Source organism: Diachasma alloeum, unplaced genomic scaffold, assembly GCF_001412515.2.
Source record: "Diachasma alloeum isolate Michigan unplaced genomic scaffold, Dall2.0 Dall_scaffold_00301, whole genome shotgun sequence".
Lineage (NCBI taxonomy): Eukaryota > Metazoa > Arthropoda > Insecta > Hymenoptera > Braconidae > Diachasma > Diachasma alloeum.
In genome coordinates this window covers 298,509-311,080 of record NW_021680440.1, presented here as the reverse complement: position 1 = coordinate 311,080, position 12,572 = coordinate 298,509, and the positions used below count along the sequence as shown (strand labels likewise).

The 12,572-nt window shown below is 40.3% G+C and overlaps 3 protein-coding genes across 4 annotated transcripts; 2 read left to right on the top strand and 1 right to left on the bottom strand.

The window, feature by feature from the left end:
* The first annotated feature begins 10 nt into the window (after nucleotides 1–10).
* On the top strand, nucleotides 11–2,508 carry LOC107039527 (WD repeat-containing protein 18). Its single transcript, XM_015259176.2, has 2 exons — nucleotides 11–973; nucleotides 1,228–2,508. The coding sequence occupies exons 1-2, from the start codon at nucleotides 356–358 to the stop codon at nucleotides 1,852–1,854; spliced, it is 1,245 nt and encodes a 414-aa protein (XP_015114662.1). The 5' UTR covers nucleotides 11–355; the 3' UTR covers nucleotides 1,855–2,508.
* A 1,555-nt stretch (nucleotides 2,509–4,063) lies between these two features.
* Nucleotides 4,064–7,161, top strand: LOC107039529 (CAPA peptides). Of its 2 annotated transcripts, XM_015259178.1 has the most exons (5): nucleotides 4,064–4,345; nucleotides 4,898–4,969; nucleotides 5,157–5,417; nucleotides 6,295–6,438; nucleotides 6,824–7,161. In XM_015259178.1, the coding sequence occupies exons 1-5, from the start codon at nucleotides 4,285–4,287 to the stop codon at nucleotides 6,889–6,891; spliced, it is 606 nt and encodes a 201-aa protein (XP_015114664.1). In that variant the 5' UTR covers nucleotides 4,064–4,284; the 3' UTR covers nucleotides 6,892–7,161. The 2 variants fall into 2 exon arrangements, with proteins under 2 accessions (XP_015114664.1, XP_015114665.1); XM_015259179.1 differs by lacking the exon at nucleotides 4,898–4,969.
* Nucleotides 7,162–9,196: 2,035 nt separating this feature from the next.
* LOC107039534 (leucine-rich repeat and immunoglobulin-like domain containing-NOGO receptor-interacting protein 4) lies at nucleotides 9,197–12,502 on the bottom strand. The gene is made up of 2 exons (XM_015259186.1): nucleotides 12,285–12,502; nucleotides 9,197–11,552 (listed from the first exon to the last, which is right to left on the bottom strand). Exon 2 carries the CDS (start codon nucleotides 11,540–11,542, stop codon nucleotides 9,590–9,592), a length of 1,953 nt encoding a protein of 650 aa, XP_015114672.1. The 5' UTR covers nucleotides 11,543–11,552; nucleotides 12,285–12,502; the 3' UTR covers nucleotides 9,197–9,589.
* Between the last annotated feature and the right edge of the window lie 70 nt (nucleotides 12,503–12,572).

Sequence of the window (12,572 nt, the reverse complement as noted above, 5' to 3'; positions counted from 1 at the left end):
TGTAGACTCGATAGCGTGGCGCACGTGGGGCTGGAAGAAACGAGTGAGATAAACATCTGTCGGAAACAAATCACCACAAAACCAGTGGATGAACCATAAAACCATGCAATGACCTCAAACGGGCAGTAATCAACTTGCAAGAAACGGAAGTTAAGAGTGATTTAACCCAAAAATAAAATGTAAAAATAGTTTGATAAACGTGAACTAAGACGAAAAAGAGTGAACTAACCTAGAAAAACGTCAATCCCACCAGTAAAAATCTACTATTCACTCCAAATAATTTAAAATATCCCTCAAAAACGTGAATCCCCATCACAAAAGTGAAAACTCGTCTTGTCCTTAAAAAATCATAAAAATGAAAGAAACAAGAGAAGTTTTACTGACCTCAGACACCTCCGGGGAGTCCTGGAGTGCTGCCATGTGGGATCCTTTGACAGGATCCATGCTATCTCAGTTCAGAAACGCCTCGCCCCTGGCCTCAAACAGCCTGCAGCTCCTGAAAGACAGTTACCTCCTCGCAGCAGATGCCACGAAGCCTCGAATCCACATCTGGCCAGTGAACTCTCAAGTTCCCCTCCCCAATCTTCGGTTGACAACTCCGGGTAAGGTGTCCGCAATGTCCTGCACGTCCTGTGGGACGTACATAGCAGCTTCAGTCGATGAGAAGGTCTTCATCTGGCAGACGTCAACGGGAAGGCTTCTGAGGACACTTGCACGTCATTACCAGACAGTGACGTGTCTCAAATTCTCAGTGGATGGCTCACACCTGGCCACTGGGGGACAGGACGGCCTCGTCTTCGTTTATTCAGTGGCAGGGGTCATCAATAATTATAAGGAGGCTCATCCTCTTCATGGATTCTCTGATCACACTCTCGCTGTTAAGGGAATTTATTTTGGGGCCTTTGGAGCTAGGTGCAGAGTTGTCAGCGTGTCTTTGGATCGAACTGCGAGGATTTATGACGCCAATTCTGGGGTGGGTAACAGAGATGAAAATGACATGATATCACGCATGAAAACATTTAATGAAACCCTGACGAATTCGCTAGAAAATTCTGTTGAGTTCTATTGAAAAATTCTAATTGTTTTTTGCGCTGATTTTATTGCATATTTGATAGGAAAAGGTCAATGTTGTTGCGTATTTGCTCTCTTACTACCTCTCAACCATCGATCGCCTCTTTTTAACTCGTTATTCTTTTATCTCATTTTCATAATTTTTGATTACAACAGGTGCAACTGCTAACTCTGGTCCTCGATGTCCCCCTGACGTCAGTCTGTCTAGACAAAAGGGAATGCAACATGTTCGTGGGCTGCACCAATGGACACATCAGACAATTCGATTTGAGGAGCCCCCCAAGAGGACGAGAACATCATGTGCCGGGGGATAAAGAGGGAAAAGGAATCTTCTTCAAGGGGCACACGAGTGGAGTCAACAATCTGTCAGTCTCCATCGATTGTGTCACACTTGTGTCCGGTGCTGCTGATGGAAACGTCAACATCTGGAACATTCCCAGTCGTCAGATCATCAGGAGCATTCAGCATAAAGGGGGGATCACCAATGTCCTACTGGTTCCTCATTATGCCAATTTTGATGTCAACATTCTCAAGCCAAAACTGTTCGTCAAACCTCTGCAGAGGATTGGAAATGAGGGGGTTAATGATGTTCTTGAGATTGTAAAATGTGGGGATGATGATTTACTCAATCCTGAGGAGTTCTTCGAGGAGAGTGGAGAGGGCGATGGGAATGGCGAATTGGAGAGGAAACTCAGTGAGAGTAGAGCGGAAGTTGAGAGATTGAGAAAGATTAATTCGGAGATGTATAAGTATGGAGTCAGGTGCCTTATGCATAAGAAGTAGGAGAAAATTGTTGAATTGGAGAGGTGGAAATAAAGGTGGGATGAAGGATGTTTGGAAATTGGAGTAGCGTGATTTTATTTCTGGAACCTGGAGAGTTTAGTTGTTGTTATGTCGAAGTATGGAGTGATTTATTTTGTATTCGGGAAATTGTGTGGGAATGAGGGAAAATTATTGTGGAATTTCATGTTCTAGTTGGAATTCAAGAGAAATAATCATTCTAATAATTATTTTAATTAATCCACGAATTTTAATTACTCCATGAATTTTTTTTAGACAATTTTGTGCTTATACTCCGGGTAGAATTCGATATTGAGAAACTTTACATAATAGTATATGAATTTCCCCAACGCTCCAATAGAAAAATACTCTAAATTCATTCACATCCAGTGGGGCCAGAAAATCGATGGAGTTGAAAGCCTCATCCCGGGGAATAAGTAATTTATATGTAATCCAATGTCCATTCCGTTCATGTATGTCCCTCGTAATTCCAATTCATTAGAATGTAAAAGACGTTGGCAGTGATCTTTATGCTCGCATTTATTCCTCAAACACCCAGCGGGTGCAACCGTCACCCGATTAATTGGATAATCTTTGTCAAACAATTCGTTTGAGTTTTGAGCAGTGAATAAATTATTCAACGAAAATTATTATCAACATCGTCGTAATTGTGATTATTATTGACAAAAAACCCCGCCCTCTATATCATACCTCCCCTTCCCCTGTATAATCCCACACATTTGAAAATATTTCTTCTAAAAGTAAGTATATTTTGGTTTAAAATTAATCCCAATTTTGATAATTAATTTTTAATGATTTTTTTCTAAAACTTAGAAAAAATTATTTAGATTTCAGAAAATATTTCTTCTAAAATCAAGTATATTTTGGTTTAAAATTAATCCCAATTTTGATCATTAATTTTTAATGATTTTTTTCTAAAACTTAGAAAAAATTATTTAGATTTCAGAAAATATTTCTTCTAAAATCAAGTATATTTTGGTTTAAAATTAATCCCAATTTTGATCATTAATTTTTAATGATTTTTTTCTAAAACTTAGAAAAAATTATTTAGATTTCAGAAAATATTTCTTCTAAAATCAAGTATATTTTGGTTTAAAATTAATCCCAATTTTGATCATTAATTTTTAATGATTTTTTTCTAAAACTTAGAAAAAATTATTTAGATTTCAGAAAATATTTCTTCTAAAATCAAGTATATTTTGGTTTAAAATTAATCCCAATTTTGATCATTAATTTTTAATGATTTTTTTCTAAAACATGGACAAAACTTTCTAAATTTTAGAAAAGTGAAGGGTAGAAACCACAGTTTCTAAAATTTAGAAACTCTTTTCTGAAGCGAATCCACTTTTTTTTGTCTGTGAATAGCTTTTCCTCGTCCTTCTAATTTCAACCCTTCAATTTTCAAAATATTACGTCTTCAAGAAACCTACTTACCCGCCTCTTCATTATTCCTAGCGTCAGTCGCGTGCAGAATCCATTGAACCATGATTTATACTAAAAAAAACAATCGGAGAGATCAATATTGTAATAAAAAAAAACCGCAATGGGAATCTCCTCCAGTTCTCCCGCACCATCATTATTGCTGCAATCACGACCTGTATTTCTCCACGATCCAAAGCAGCTTTTCTCGAACAATCCGCAACCTCAACTCTAATGACCATTGAAACACTTCAAAACAAGCCAGAGCACTTCTCAATGAACAATAGTGCTATTCTCCAGTGGATCAATTTTCTTTCTTCTCTTTCCAAATTAATTGGGTGATAAAGGGCTCGAAAATAGCATTCGAACTCCTGAAGCTATAATTATAGTTACTTGACCCAAAAAATTAAAAACTTCGGATTTGTGAAACGCAATGCTTCCACCGGGAAGCAAACACTTACTAACGATACCCTATTCCCCAGTGAATGAATTTTCGCGTTTGCTCCTCCCGGATTAATTGAACAACAAACTGCCGATGCAATATACATAATTCTTGGCAAATGGGGGCGATGAAGGCCCCCGCTACGAGGCATCAAGCGCCAGGTGGGTGGCGATGTAGATGGAAATGAAGGGGTAAGAAGAAGAATATATCGGGAATCGAAAGGGGGACGGGAAAATGTAACGAGGAGTGAGGATGCGCAACTCAGCCGTTGTGCCCTGCAGAAGGTATAAAATCCTTCGGCGGGAATAATCCGGCATCCAGTACCGCGATCGCTAGGACACAGTGTACATCCCATCTTCACCTCGCCCGCAACAAGTAGAGTCATAAATTTTGACCCGAAAATAATAAAAACATCTCTTCTGTTCTGCCACCGGGCGTTCGATCACTCATCCGGGTTTATTTTTCCTTCACAATTCATTCTTTGAGCTGAGTCACTGGGATTCGAGAAGATCAATAGATTAATTGTAGTTATCTGAAAAATCACTCCTGAAATGAAAGATCATCCTCGCTTCACTGTGCTAATTTTTCTCGTCTTTGCTACATCATTCAACCGTAAGTTTTCTTTCAATTTTATTATTCTTTGAGGGAAGATTATTTATTACTTGGGTTTGGGCGGGGGTTGAGAGATTATTTGCGATGAGCTGGACTGTTAGAAAGGCATTGAAATTTCATGAACAGTTCAGTAATTATTTTTACTTTAGGACATCTATTTATCAGAAATTTCACTGATTATTTTCCCAGTTCAGAACTCTCTAACTTGCATTTTGAATTAAATTATATATATTCAGTACCAAATAGCGCATAATTTTAAATCAATTAAAAATTCAAGAATATGTTCACCGAATTTTCGTGATTCCTATGAATGTTCGTGGCTAAGTTGAACAGAAATTTACAGTCTTTACTGATTTTTTCATTAGATTGTGAGTTTTCAATGACGAAATTCCTTGAATGTTCAATAGAACTATCACTTCATAGAAATTTCCTAGAGCTGTTCCGGAAGGTTCTGCCAAAACTTTCAACAGTGCAGTGCATCCGAATTTTATTCATTTTCATGTCTTTCTAACTCATGTAGATTTTTTTTTAATCAATTACCGATTGCAATAGTTGAAGCGAAGACAGTCAAAAGTAAACTACGACTGTATCGACTGAATCCTGCTTTAATCCGCCAATTGTCTGGTAATTAGTTTTTCTATTGAATTTGGTTCTAGTTATATCAAACATTTTGCTATTTTCCTTAGATTCCGAAGTATTCATTGAACACCTGTCAATAGTAAAAATTGACTTGTACGGTTTTACCACTTCGCTACTGAATTGTAGACAGGTGAATTGAATTTAAACAGAACGAAAAATTGGGCATTTTTAGGTGGCGAAAGGATCAATGATCTGATCGCGAAATTCAACGAACGAAGAGCCGCTGGGATTCTCGCGCAACCGCGGATCGGACGGAGCGCGGGAATGAGGATTTTCGGGCGACCGGATGGATTTGCCGGGCTCATGCAATATCCTCGTGTCGGTCGAGCCGGGCCGCCAGCACTGGCCGACGATATGAAATATCCGGAGTTCGATGGAGATGTCAAGAATCACCGGGAGGGATTGGACAGTCCGGTGGATGTTGATGACCAGAGTAAGAACATTTGGTTGATCTGTTGATTCGAATTAGGGGTGAAGTAGTGTACCGGTCAGCGGGTGATACCGCGTGCCCACTCATTTCCACAGTCACAAGCATTTTTTAGAATTTTTCTCTTTCAATATCGCGGATTCAATGTCGAAAGTAACCGGTAAAACTATAGGATAGATATTTCAATTTAATAAATTGCCAAAGTACTTAGATATCCTTGAATTTTTTTTATTATTAACCCTCGATCACTCGCTATTTTAGCGTGTTTCTCGACGCTTAAAAATTCGTAAAAAATTGAAGTTCCTAGTTCAATCCTTTTAAGTGTTCACAGTAAAGCGAATGTCTGAATTTCGCACACCTATTGTAGACGTTTTTTAGTGTCTGAAAAATGTCCACAAAGGGGTCCGAAATTCAAACATTCGTTTTTGCGATGTTGGCGTTGTCCATTTTTTTATCGGGAAATTTAATTAGCTAAAAAAAGAAAAGAAGCGTCGAACGGACGAAGACGCGGTGCTACGCCGCCCGCCGCGGGTGCGTTTCTGTCGACGCTTCGAGCGCCAGTGTTGCTACATTCACTGCCCCAGTTGAAATGCGCGCATAGCGGTAAGCGTCAAGGTGGCAACAACGCGCTCGGTTTAACCCAGCGGCGCTGCGCTAACCGTGCGACGGATGAAGGCCTGCGGCCGAACGCGAGTGATCGAGGGCTAAGCATCTTTAAACCTTTACAGTTTAATTTGCATATCCTTGAATTCTTTTTTGAAAAACCACGAGTTCGCTGTTGTACTTTTGATATCATAGGTCATTATACTAATCCATCACTGAAAGAATAATTGAGATTGACTCGTGCGCATTTAATTATCGAACTACTGACTTTTTGGTTTAGAGAATTTCGACGATGACTTGCTCAGACGACTGGGCAATGGAATCTGGCTCGATAACCCGAGGTATGGACCTAGGAAAAACCAACAGCGATCTCAGTGTGAGAATGAGATGGACAGTGCTGGGATATTCATTGTCACACCAGAAGGTTTGTTACTCGAATCCCGGAAAAAATAGGCGAAGCGAAATTTTTAAGTTGGATGGGTTTTAACATGTTTTAGATACGTGGGCTATTTTTTCATCCTAGAGTCCAGCAGTTTTCAATGAGTGGAAAATTGCAATTTTGACGATTTTCGTAAATATATCTCACTTATTCAATTGAGATATTTTCTATTGAACATTTCAATAGAATCGGCTAAAAATGAATAGAAAGTTGAATAGAAATCCAATAGAAATTCCTAATGAATTTGATAGGTTTTCCTACTAAATTTTTTCATCCGTGACTGAACGAAAATAAAAAAAAATGAAAAAATGAATAAATAAATAATAAATAAATAATAATAATCATAATAATAAATAATAATAAATTCCAGATTACCAAAAGATGGAACGTCAATTGCTGCACTACTACCCTCGATCGTCGGAGGACCATTCTCGCTAAGACAAGATATGGAAAATCATAATATAAAGAAAAAGACACAAGAGATCATCATGGGAAGCAATCCCAGAGAATAAATACCCCGAATATACAAATTGAATAAATAAAAATCAACAACATAAGAAAAAAATGCATAAGAAAATTGAAATGCAGGAATAAATCAAATTTTAAAAAATGTAAAAAAAAAGTATGAATATAAAATATAGAAGCTTATATCTTCCTACATCCTCTGAGCTCCAAAAACCTTGATTCTCAGTCGCCAAGAAAAAAAAACAACCAAAAATGAACAAATTGTAAGATAAAATTTCAATCATTTTATTAATTGACAAAGCGTTCATAATAAATACCGATTTTACTGATGTTTCACTTAATTACGCACTTAATATTCTGGCACGTAAGATTGTTCATTTACTACGCAAATTACCATTAATTCATTTTGAAATTTTTTTTTCATCTCATTTATCCTTTTATACGTTATGGTATATTATAACAAATATTTACATAGGTAGTGTTAACAAACTAATGATACACCTCGTGTGTTTTCTGTGTGTATGTGCTCTCATAACGGACAGGGAAGAGGATAAGGGTGAGATGAAGGAGATGGAACAAGATACATTGGAAAAAACCAGTAATTAAATTGTTAATTGCTCCGATGATTTATCTAAAATTACCTCACAAATTTATCTCTCCTCGTAACCTTAATACTATACTTTAAATTGTATTATTAATGTTTTCTCATTTTTTTTGCAATACGTGAGAGTACGAAGAAAGGTATTTTTTAATCCATGAAATATTTACAATATGATGAAATTTATCAGTAGATTGATCTAATTAAAGGGACTACTTCGCACTGAAATATTTGTTGTTGTAAATTGATGGGTGACGGGGTTTTCAGGTATTCCGTTGATTTTTGGTAAAATTCCGCTCCTTCTCTGCGCGATTCTCACCAGTGACAGTTCAGAGAAAACATTCTGAATGAAAGAATTAATAGATTCGGATTTTTCTATGCGAATGATTCTGTTGAAATTCTTTCAACAGAAACCCTGGGAATTTATCAGTTTGAAATAATTTTTTTAAGGGGAGGAAAGATTGAATATAAAATACAAATGCAAATATAAAAGATTAAGTAATTCACCCATTCACCCCTCAATAACAACAAACTTCTCCTTGCGACTGAGGAAGACATACATCCACATAACCCACCAGATTCACAATAATCACGCATTGAAGAATCCTGTAATCACATTCTACACAGAACTTTCCTACAAGACTTCCTCGCCATGTCAAATTTTATGTTCTATAGAGAACTCTGAAAGTTCGTCTCATGAGAAATGCGGGAATGCCTTTCTCTTCCTCTTCCAATGGCCGTGAGCATTCTTCGGTTTGGATTGTCTAATGAAAACGAAAAATTGATGGAGAAAAGAAAAGACCTGTTTTCAGAGGAATACTTTAATTTCTGTAGTGACAGTCTTATGTGAATGGAAAAAATCGCAATTCGAAAACTACGAAGATGGAAATAATTTCATTCGAACATGCGAGAGTTTCAAGCACGATTAATCGTGTTGCTTTGCCTTCAACAGCCGAATATTTGACGCGCGGATCTTCCCCGCGCGATGGTGCCTTTTCACGATGAAAATATTCTCGCATTAAGGGGAGACGGAACCCCTTTGTCTACATCAAATCTTAGAATTGTGTTTTCTCCTACAATTATTAATTTCTATCTACGAAATTACTTTATCGACTCGATTATCGCATTGTTGAGTCAATGAAGTAGTTTAATGAATAAAAAATAATAATTGCAGGAGAAAACACAACTCTAAAGATTTATATGAACGCAGGGGCTCCGTTTCCCCTTAAGTGGAGTTGTCCTTTCCAAAAAAAATATGGGCAATATCTCGAATCGGAAATGAGAATCGAGGGACTGCTCACTCCATAATTGAGTGACACCATTACGTCGAAATGAAGTCGATTTCGGTGATTTCGAGCATCACGGGAGGTGATTTCATTATTTTAAAATTAGTGATTCCAGAAAATTAAAAGTTAATAAATAATAGAGGTGGGCCAAAACGGGTTGTGTCAAATTATGAAAATCACAACAAATGACGACAACCGATTTTTTTTCTGTGAATCAACGTTCTTTATTTTTACCTTTGAAAGCGCCCGAGTGCCTCAGTTTTTATCCGATTGACAATTTTTTTAAATGTTCGTTACACTCCAAAGAACAAAGATATGCATCCGTTTTACGATCCATTGGATAGATCATGGGAAAACTGAAGAATTTTTTTTTCTTTTATGGTTTTCGCATTGATTTATCAATTTTTCATTTCTTCCAATTTTTCAATGATCGATTTAACGGCTCATAAAATGGCTACCATTTTCTTTGGAAACAATCAAACATTTTGAAAAAAAAAATAGTCAATCGGATGAAACCTGAGGTACTTGAACGATTTTAAAGGTAAAAAAAAAAATTTCGTTAATTCACGGGGCAACATTCTCCCTTTTCAACATATGCCATCGCCCATAAAAATGAGGACTTCAAAATTTCCCCGTCTCCCCTTCAACCCCGAAAAAAAATTCCAAAACGCGAATCCAGGATTCTCCAATTCATGTGATATTCACACCCACATAGAGTCTCAATTCAAATACTTATAACCCCATACAGTACCAAACACACAAGGACCCCCACAACCACTCCCGCTCCTTACAACGAGACAAATTCAATCGGCGGTTTAATAAAACACGGTGGCGGTGGCGGTGGCGAGAGCCTCAAATCATCGGTCAACGAGAACGTCGAGCTACCAGTAGCAGTGACACGTGGCCCCATATTATCGTACTGCGAGCCACCATCCGCCCTGAGAGTCCTCCTCGGTAAAGTAGCGAAACTGGATATAATTGATCCAGTTGGCAATGCACTCGAAACATGGCACTTATCAACGATCGCCGGTGCATGAACCGGAATATCGAGCAAATCAGGATAGCACCTCTCCGCATCCTGTGGCATTGACACAGATATGAATATATTCCCGAATATTCCGGAAGGAAGGACACCGCCACCGGTGAATTCTGGCGGTGGCGGCAGGAAGCCAGCTGGACAATTAACAGTTCTGACCGTCTGAATGCTGCAGTCAGGCCTCAGTCTCTCGACTGTGACAGTGGCAGCGTCGCATATGGAAGCTCTCTCCGCTAGTTCAAGGTCACCGGGGCTGCAGGAAGTGTCAGCAAGGCTGCCCTGACCACTGCCCCTGTCATTAGCGTTTGGCGTCGTCGTTGTGACGGACAGATCCAAGAGCTTCTTCTCTTGGTCGCCGAAGCTGGTGCTTCCCTGCAGCTTGACTTTTTCCCTTCTGCTTCGTCTCCTCGAGTTGCCGCACAAGCAGACGGTCAAAAGAACTGCCAGAATGAAGGCGCAAAGGGCGACAGCCCCACCACCAGCTAAACTGACCCACAACAGCCAATTGTCCGTTTGGGATAGTGTTGGGGCAGTGAGCACTCTTGGCACCACAATGTTCACGGTTTCGTGGTCAGCGCCGGCTAGGTTTTTCGCGTGACAGGAATACTCGCCAGCGTCAGAGTCACTTGTGTTGTAAATCGTGATGTTGCTCCATTTCCTAGGGACATCGCTCTCGGACGATCTGTAGAAGTTGGAGTTGGATGTGACGATGATGCTGCTGGTTGGGTTGTCGGGACGAGTGAGGTTGATGGGTGAACCGTTGAACAGCCACCAGAGCTCGGGTTCAGGATCGCCGGAGACTGAGCAGGAGAGGCTCAAGTTTCCGTTCACCTCCTCCTGCACTTTGCTGGCGAAGAGCTGGACTTCTGGCGAGCAAGCGAATTCCGAAGGTTTTGTGTCTTCCCAGCGGCGTTTCTGGAGGCGGGAGGGACCGGTGCAGATCTGGGAGACTGAGTAGAGCTTGCGCGGGGTCTCCGGGATCAGCCAGCTGCGGAAGGACTTCAGTCGGCAGTCGCAGGACCACTTGTTGTTGTCGAGGGTCAAGGTCTTTAGACTTGGGAGGACTGACAACGTCCTTGACTCGAGGTGCGACAGCTGATTGTTGTCCAATTTCAGGGATTCGAGACCTGTTAAGCCGGTAAAGGCTAATCCGTGGATCTCTACTAATCCACAATGCTGTAACTCGAGATTTCTCAAGTGTCCGAGCTCCGGAAATTGTCGGGATTTCAATCTTTTTAGGGGATTTCCGGATAGTGTCAGGATTCGGAGTCTCTCGTTACCGAGAAAGGTGTTCGGTTCGAGGCTTGTCACGTGGTTGTCGGAGAGATCAACTTCCACGAGAATTCTCATGTCTCTAAAGGCGTCCGGATGAATTTCGTGGATGCCCGCGTTACGGAGGAAAACCTTTTGGAGATTGACGAGGCCAGCGCGCTTGAAGATCTCGGCTTGCAATGCGGGTATCTGGTTACCGGAGAGGTCGAGCACCTGCATCTCCGGATCGAGGGAGGCAGGGAGGGAGGTGAGACCCGCATCTGGGCAGAATGCCGATTTCTTCCCCGAGGTCCAACGGCAACGGCATACTGCCGGGCAGTCTGTCCAGTCTGGAAAGGCTGCTGAGTGCGTCAGGAGAATTTGGGCGGAGATTATCAGCAGGAGGGCGAGCAGACGATGCCCTCGGAGAGGATGAACTACTGACTCTAACATAACACCGAACCTGCGGGCAAAATTGATGATGAGTTTTTGCGGTGATGAGCGTGAGAAGTTTTGGCAGATTAAGTTTGGAGAGCTGGGAGTTTGGGAGTGGTGGCAGAAGAGCTTCTTTGTTAGTTAGATTATTGTTAGATTATCGTCTGTGGGGGTGGTCGCTTCATGGCTTTCGCGGAAGTAGCTTGTTGGTGAGGCCATCAATCAATCGACAAAGGATGGGGTCGGTGGAACACATTGTTGGTGATACTTGAAGTATTTTGGGAGTGGGGGATAATGCGAGGAAATTACAGGGGACTACGCTGGCGGGAGGGCTCCTTGGGTACTATTGAAAAGACAAACAAGTAATCGAAAATAGTGGTGTTGTTGCCGTTGAACTATTCCCATTGAGGTCGGTATGACTTCAGAGCGGAAATTGTGGGTCAACGGCAATAATGTCAGTATTTGAGATTATCGTTTCCTGTTTTCAATAGGATTGAAGGAGACTTTTCTACCAGGGGCTTCAGGAAATTATGCTATTTGCGAAGAAACGACGATTGAAGAAATTGAGATTTATGGAACGTTCTGGTTTTAGGAACGGGACTGTCCCCTCATTCTGAACAGAATCTCTCTTCTCTTCGAATTGATATTTTAATGATCTCGACTAGTCCAGATTATTAAAAGACAGAATTTTCGTTTGAATTACTGGTGTCGGAGGCACAGATTCTTCCTCGTTTATTATTCAATGGAAATGTCAACGTACTTTAATTGTGCCCAGTGCGTTTGATGAATCCCACAGTCTTCTCTCTGTCTTTCAGACCCTCATCAACGAATACTCGTGGTTTAATCCGTACTTTCATTGTACCATCCTCAATCCCATCGTCATTATCAGAGTTCATCAACGAAAAATTCAACTTTATCCACTGAAATGTCGTATTTCACATCTCTAACCATTTTATTAACTCCCTCTTTGTCTTCACGCTTGGGCCGTCAATCTGAAAGTAAAACACAGGTGATAATCACTCTATTCGGTCGGTTTTTCTCACACTGA

What these genes read in the sequence shown, in the direction of transcription:
- LOC107039534 (XM_015259186.1), bottom strand. Translation starts at nt 11,542, where the DNA reads ATGTTAGAGTCAGTAGTTCATCCTCTCCGAGGGCATCGTCTGCTCGCC.
- LOC107039527 (XM_015259176.2), top strand. Translation starts at nt 356, where the DNA reads ATGAAAGAAACAAGAGAAGTTTTACTGACCTCAGACACCTCCGGGGAG. An exon ending in TTTATGACGCCAATTCTGGG is followed by an intron (nt 974 to 1,227) that starts GTGGGTAACAGA and finishes TGATTACAACAG; the next exon opens with GTGCAACTGCTAACTCTGGT.
- LOC107039529 (XM_015259178.1), top strand. Translation starts at nt 4,285, where the DNA reads ATGAAAGATCATCCTCGCTTCACTGTGCTAATTTTTCTCGTCTTTGCT. An exon ending in TTTAATCCGCCAATTGTCTG is followed by an intron (nt 4,970 to 5,156) that starts GTAATTAGTTTT and finishes GGGCATTTTTAG; the next exon opens with GTGGCGAAAGGATCAATGAT. An exon ending in GGTGGATGTTGATGACCAGA is followed by an intron (nt 5,418 to 6,294) that starts GTAAGAACATTT and finishes TTTTTGGTTTAG; the next exon opens with AGAATTTCGACGATGACTTG.